This window comes from Haliaeetus albicilla, chromosome 27 (assembly GCF_947461875.1).
Source record: "Haliaeetus albicilla chromosome 27, bHalAlb1.1, whole genome shotgun sequence".
Classification (NCBI taxonomy): Eukaryota; Metazoa; Chordata; class Aves; order Accipitriformes; family Accipitridae; genus Haliaeetus; species Haliaeetus albicilla.
The window spans coordinates 15,203,082-15,210,172 of record NC_091509.1 but is presented as its reverse complement, the minus strand read 5'-3'; the positions used below and the strand labels follow the sequence as shown (position 1 = coordinate 15,210,172).

Genomic DNA, 7,091 nt, shown 5'->3' with positions numbered 1-7,091 from the left:
AAGCACAGGGGTGAAATGCCTCATAGATTAACACTGGGCAGGAAAAATCAACGAGAAAGGTGATGGGGGGGGGGTTCCTTTTTTCATCCTTCGGGGATCTCTTGTCTGTTCCTCTGAAATCCTCCCTTCCAAGGCGTGTTTGCAGGATACGACCCTCTGTTATCCTAAGGAGCCAGGCTATAGAGACTGTTCTGTTCAACTCCTGGACCCAGGGGTAAGAGCCCAGGTTGGGAAGCGATGGATCAGAGGCAGAGGAGTTTAAACCCTTTCTCCAGGGGAGTTTAAGCCCTTTCTCTAGAGGGGTTTAAGCCCTTTCTCTAGAGTTTAAACCCTTTCTCTAGAGGGGTTTAAACCCTTTCTCTAGGGGAGTTTAAGCCCTTTCTCTAGAGGGGTTTAAGCCCTTTCTCTAGGGGAGTTTAAGCCCTTTCTCTAGAGGGGTTTAAGCCCTTTCTCTAGAGGAGTTTGCCACCTACTGATTCGCAGGTTCCTTCTAGCTCCTGCCAAGAGAAGTTGAGGGGGAAAGCCGGGAATGTTAGGGGTAGGTGGGAATTGCCCTTAGAGCCCCCAGCCGGGACCCCCGGGGGGAACAGCCGGGGCTCGGAGCAGGAGGAGGAGGAGGCGGTGGTTGAGCCCCGACTGGGAGAAGGGGAAGGAGCTGGGTGGAAGCGGCGGGTGTGTGCGTGGTGTGTGTGGCGGGGGAGGGCTGTGGATGAGGAGCGGGCTCGCTCTTTTTCTTTCTTTCTGCCGGGGCTCAGTTTAATCCTGCTGCCAGGCGGTGCGAAGCAGCAGTCTCAGCGCCGGATTCCGAGCGAGGGAGACGCGCAACCCTGAAGGCGCAGCGGAGGGGAGGCGAGCGAGGCAGCTAAAGAGAGCAGAGCGGGGGAAAAATCAAATCTATGCTTGGAGCTGGGCTTCTTTTTCGCCAATGCAAAAGGGAATATGCAGCACATTTTTGCCTTCTTCTGCACCAGTTTCCTAGGGGCGGTGTTAGGGGCCAATTTCCCCAACAATATCCAGATAGGTGAGTGCAGGGCTCGGGGCCGTTTGGGAGCGATGTGTCCCCTGGCAAGTGGGTAGGGGTGGAGAGGGGGTGATGGGGGCAAACGGACCCGTTCGTTTGCTCGGAAAGGCAAAATGTGTGTGTATAGACGTGTGTGTGCATGAGGGTGAGCGAGGGGGTGAACTGTGAAGGCTGGATTTGTGCCTTGGTACCAGCTTTGCAAGAGCAGAGATGTATCAATTTGGCTTTGGGGGAGGGGAAGATTGGAAATAAATGCCTGCACACACACCGACACCGAGGGAGAAAAGTGCCTCTGAAATGGAGGAAGCACGAAAAAAAAAAATCTGTTTCTTGCTCTGAGAAATGCCTGGGCTGCCATTGTGCGTTGCTGCATTTGCAAAATCAGCGGTCGCATTATACATTTTTGTGAGGATGCTCTCATCTGTAGGTAACTGGGACGAGAGGTAACAAACAGGCGCTGCTCTCTGTTGTTGTTGCTAAAGAATAAGGGCAGAGCTATTGGAGGAGGATTTTGCATTGAAGTCTCTTTTCATTTCATGCTACTTGCTTCCCCTGCGCACCAGCAGTGCCTGTTTGATTCCTTTCTCCCTCCCTGCAACTTCTCAGTGCTCCTCTCCCTCCCTCCTTTCCTCCCTTCCCAGCTTTATTATTACTCTCCCATTGATCTTTATTGATGATGATTTGTAACCTAGCCCCAAATTCTCTTCCCTTGCATGCCGTTTTTTTTTTTTTTTTCCCGCCTCCCTTCTCTTTACAATGCCAATCAATTGCTAATCCACCAAGTTCAGGCAACTCCTGCCTGAGTCCAGCTGCACAATCCGTGCTTTTACTGCTGTTGATGCTGCATCCCTGTCTCCCTCCCTTTCTGCCTCCCCTTTACCCCAAATTTGTGCAACATCCCAGATTTTTTGCATTTCAACAAACACATGTAACAGCTTAACTCAGCTACTAGCATCTCATTCCTCTGACACCCATGATTAGGCTGGGGGGGGGGAGGAACGGGGGAGGTGGGGGGATGTTCGTGCACAAATAGACCTTTCCACCCATCCAGGAGATGCCCTCTGTACTAAAGATGTGCAAAGTGGCGTTGATAGCCCGTCCTTGCACATTTGTTTCTTCCCCAAGCCATCTGCCCCGGAGGGTGGGCATTGATACTTTCTGCCTCTTTATTTTAATTCTACCTTGTTGCGAAGTGCTTTGTTTCCCTAATAACAGTGCTCCGTTTAAATGTATATAGATTACAAGACAGTGTGAATTTAATAGCATCTTTCTGGAGGCTGTGAAGGGATCTGCCACAAGCCAAGTTTCTTGCTAGGGGAGCAGCAGGAAACTTTTCCTAGGGCCGGGTTATGGCAGCACTTCGTTCCAGGTCCACGGGGGGAGAAAGGCTCTGAACCTAGGTCCAGCCTGGTCCCAGTTCCCATCCTATTTTTATCATCCTGTGCTTCTGGGCTTGTCTGTACTTCTGCTCAGATCGATCCCTTTGAGGGTCAGGCTTTTGATTTCCTGCCCTCTTTGAGTTTGGCCGCCGTCACCTGTTAAATTTAGGGTTTTTCCATGCAGCAAACTTCCAGCAGCAGCAGTTGTTTGGCCATGGGTCCCACATCGCTCTGGCTCTCGCAGCCCTGTCCCTATCCACCCAACGCTGCGCCTGTCGGGCCAGGCTCAGCCAGTCTGCCCCGTACCCCGGCATCCCATAGTGTGGGGCGAACACCTGCACCCCTTCTGGAGCAACCCCCTCCTCTTAGAAGGATTTCAACTGAGCCTAATTACAAGTAAGAGGAGGAGGAAGAGACTCTTATTCCTCCTTTATGAAGGTAACATTGACAGCGCTTCCATTTCTCTTTCTTAAAGTTATGGGGGGTGAGGAGGTTGAGCCAAACCCCGTGGTTCATCCCGACCCCGCAGGTTGCCAGGCCCAGGGATGCATCAGAGCTCCAGTATATGATCCCAGCATTACATAATGCACGGGCTGGAAAGGTTTTCTGCTCCCAGCCTGTCCACAGTGGGCATGAACCAGAGTCTTGCATACTGGAGGGTTTCCGAGTGTACAGGCACTCCCTGGGCTGGGGAGCTGAAGCTTCTGCTCACACGAATATTTTGGACCAAAGAGGTTGCTAATATGGGTGTACTTAAGACATTTCTTCTTGTCGTTCTGTTTTTTCTTCCCAGGGGGGTTATTTCCTAATCAACAGTCCCAGGAACATGCAGCTTTTAGGTTTGCGTTGTCGCAGCTCACGGAACCCCCTAAGCTCCTTCCCCAGATCGACATTGTGAACATTAGCGACAGCTTTGAAATGACATACACCTGTAAGTAGCTGCGTTTGCCGTGGTTTCTCTTTACTTTGATTCATTTATTCCTGGACTGTTGGGTTTTTTTCTGTCTGAAATATGGGACATCTTGCTCCAAATGTGCAACTCACCTTTAGGGTCTGTGCAAGAAAACCCCAACCACACAGGCGAAGGATTTCTGGATCGTTTTGGTTTGTGCTAAGACTTAGGGATGAGGTAGTGCTGCAGTTATTCAGCATGTTTTGTGTTTTCTCTTTCATTGCTTCCAAAGTGGTACAAAACCCCCAACAATTCATTTCATCTTGTTTCTCTGCCCGACTCACTATGTTCAGGTTTCATTGCCATATTTCCTATAGCCTATTTTCTATATTTACTATAGTACAACAAAGACAGCCCTTTCCACCCACGGGGTGCACAGAAGTCTCTGTTCAGTGTGAACAACTTCTTCAGCCCCAGTTTAGCCATCTGTCCTTGTAATTTAAGAAAGACCTAGCAGAAAACAGAAGCTTGGTGCAAGTGGAGTCCAGATCCACAATAAGGGGCATGCCTAATAATGACAGAGGTAAGAGAGTTCTAGTTTCAAGAACGAGTGAAATTATTGGCTCTAAAAACAAGTGTTAAGAACTGAATTCGCACTGCAGAGTCGATCCTAGGGTGTATCTGCACCCTGCTAAAGCACAGCACTTTAGCTGTGCTGTTCTTGTTATATGATATAGTTGGGAAAAGAAAAAAACTGGCTCGCCAGGTAATGCCAAGGTTAGCAGCAACAAGTAAGACCAGGAGGGAGGGAATCAGAGGAAAACAAAACCCATAACACAGTTCTATGGTTGCATTAGGGGCTGTTGCAGCATTTGCTTCCCTTGCAGCGAGCAGCACGGTGCTGTGCACGAGGGGCTCGCACTGCAGGCATGCGATACACAAAAAATTTCTCGGTTCGACCTGGTGTCAGGCAGTGCTTTCACTCTCTGCGCCTGTGTGTGTGTATGAGGACTGTCAGGAGGGACTGGAGGAACCCTTCCCTTTGTAGAGCCTGTTGGATTTTGTTGGCTCACGTCCGTAGTAGCCTTGTGATTCACTGAAACATCCTCTCTGCAGTTTAGTCATGTGGAGAGTGGGGTAGAGGTGGACACAAACTGTTCTCTCTGCTAAGAAATACACAGGAGAGAAAAATGCTTTCCTGCAAAAAGAACCAGGAATGTACAAGAGGAGAATTAATAAGGCTCTTTGAAGAAAAAAAAAAAAAAAAGTTGCGATTTTTTTCTGTTGGAGGGTTTGCAAATACCAGATTGCAGGAATTTCCTGGGCAGTATGACATAGGAGAGAGAGGTAATAATTTGGCCACGCTTTCTTTGGAGTGTCTAATGACACATCTAAAGATTTTCTGTTTGCCAACTACAGGGTTTCCATCAAGGAAGAGCAACTATTTGAGCTCAATCCAGTGGCACTTCCTTGGCAGGAAAATGAGACAAATAGAAGAAAAAAGGCAGACCTTGTACCTATCAAGGGAAAGCATCGCCCACCTGGGGTAGAGTTGCTGACTGTGGCTGGGAATGAGCTATTTCAGTGCTGATAGCAGGAAGAAAGCAGGAGCTGCAAGAATATCACTAGAATAAATTCTCCATCTGCACGTAGTTTTCCCTCCCTCTCTACGCCTGCCACTAATGGTTTTGTTTACAGCATTAATGTTGATAGCAAGATCACGATACTAGTTATGCTTCAGAAATCTGTCATTAGTACCACGGGGGCGGGGGTGGTCTCACAAAAGCTGAATGGAAGCAAGACAACCTCCCAAAGGATGTTATATTTGAGCTCTATGTAGGGCACATTGTCCTAGATCAGATCGGCAGAGCACTCCGCACAGTCCAACTTCACTTGTCCTCATTTTTCTTTTCTTATAATTAAAAAATTCCTAAGTTCTTCCTGACTATGGAAGGCAGCATTTGTTTTGTAAGTACAAAAGAAGGTGTTATTCCATGTACCCTAGGGGGAAAAAAAAAACCCCTACCCAAAAAACCCAGGCTGTTAGGAGACCTGGTTTTAGTACTCTGGGGCTGGAGTGAAACTTTTGCCAGGTATTATCTCCTTCCTCATCTTCCAGCAAATTCCCTTCCTGGTTGCCAAGACTAGATATCAGGAGAAAGATCTGTTTATTTACAGCGAATAAAAACCCCGCCTACGCAGTGGTCCTTATCTTCTGAGAAAAGACTGGCCATGCTACCAGTTAAAAGTACCAGGTTTTGTTCCCATGGAGATAGAGAACACAGCGTTTCCTTGTCATTGGCATTACCTGTTTCTCTGATGGTTAAGTCAAGGGTGTTTGGACCCTGGAAACCTGGTGCTGTCCCTATCAGGGTCTCCAATAGGACATCTGAGGAAGACTAGTAGGTCCCAGCCCCATGGCAAGTCCTGCCTCGTGCTAGGATCCGGCCTCGTGTGCTAGACGTAGTCCTTACAGCAAGTGCCTGAAGCAGCATCATTCAAAATAGAGAATATATATTAAGAATCAGTGGTGACGGCAGAAGCAAAAAACCTTGTTGGGCAGCTTGCAGGGGGATGATGAAGTGGCGGGATGAACTGCAGCAAAATGACAGCACCCTGTCTAAGTAGATCGTATGCAAAATGTATCTCGGCATCAACTGTGACACTGTCTACCTCTGCCTGACATACCTCTGCTTACCAGTTAGGATGAGCAAGCTTTGGTGTGACACTGGGTGAATTTACAGTATGAGATGCACCCATCTGTGCGCAGGTGACAGTGATAGGGAGCTGTTAATGATGTGCTAGTGATGATCGTAAATTGGTAACAATAATACCCATGAAAGTGATAAATCTGTAAAATATCAGGAGGCTGCTGTTGTCGCTGGGCTGTCGCTGTGACAGCCCGGCAATAACTTTTGCGTTTCTGATGCTTCCAGTTGTGGACTTTTTATCGTTACGCAGTGATACGTGTGGGGCAACGTCGATCTGTGGATCCTGTGGTCCCTGTGCATAACACATCAGTAGAGTATGATTTTAAGCAAACCATAACCATTAAGAAAGCAAAAATAGGTAGTAGATACAAAGTGCGGTAACCTCATATTTTATGTGTGTGGTTGATGCTAATGTTGTTGCATCACTGAAACATGGGCACATTTCAATAACTGAAATATCTTTCTGAATTCATTCCATCCCACAGAATAGAAGGTAATGAACAGGCTCTGTGTGTGCAGCTGCGTGTGTGGTGTGGCTTACCGGTATGAAAATACACACCTGCCGCTTTGAGCGTTCTTAACTAAAGGTTAGGAGAGTTTATATTTTTGTGCCCTTTCTTCAAAGGCCAAGGCAATTGTTTAGAGGGAAGGTGAATTTAGAGTCCTTCCTTTAGCGGAAGTATATAGCAGCGCAAGGTGACTATAAAGGGTAAAATGTTGGTGTGGCGTAGCTGAAAGGTTTGCCTAGTGACGTAGCAGAGCAAACCCCTTCTGATCAGCTTTAAAGACATGTTCGGAGGTTCTGTCTTCAGCCATGTTTGGAAAAAAGCTTTACAGCCTCAACACAGTCGCTAGAAAACTCTGCCTTACTGGGTTTTGCCGTGACTGACGGCTCTCGGGGCAGACCTGACAGGGCAGAGTTGATGCTGCAGGTCAGAGCTGAGAGGTGTAGAAGAGGGGTGCTCTCTGCCAGATGCAAGGATGCAGGAGGTCTGAAGCTTAGGAGAAAGCTGCAAATTCCTACCCCTGGGAGGTCCGCAGTGGGCACAAGCACCGTGTCCTGTTGGCAGCAAAGGGATGAGAGGTTG

At 48.1% G+C, this 7,091-nt stretch overlaps 1 protein-coding gene across 2 annotated transcripts in view; it reads left to right on the top strand.

The window, feature by feature from the left end:
- The first annotated feature begins 751 nt into the window (after positions 1 to 751).
- GRIA1 (glutamate ionotropic receptor AMPA type subunit 1) overlaps positions 752 to 7,091 on the top strand; it is a 130,888-nt gene continuing 124,548 nt past the window's right edge. For both annotated transcript variants that reach the window (XM_069773024.1, XM_069773023.1), the window contains exons 1-2: positions 752 to 1,021; positions 3,194 to 3,331. In XM_069773024.1, the coding sequence (XP_069629125.1) occupies positions 940 to 1,021; positions 3,194 to 3,331 (220 nt within the window). In that variant the 5' untranslated portion in view covers positions 752 to 939. The remainder of the gene's footprint in view (positions 1,022 to 3,193; positions 3,332 to 7,091) is intronic.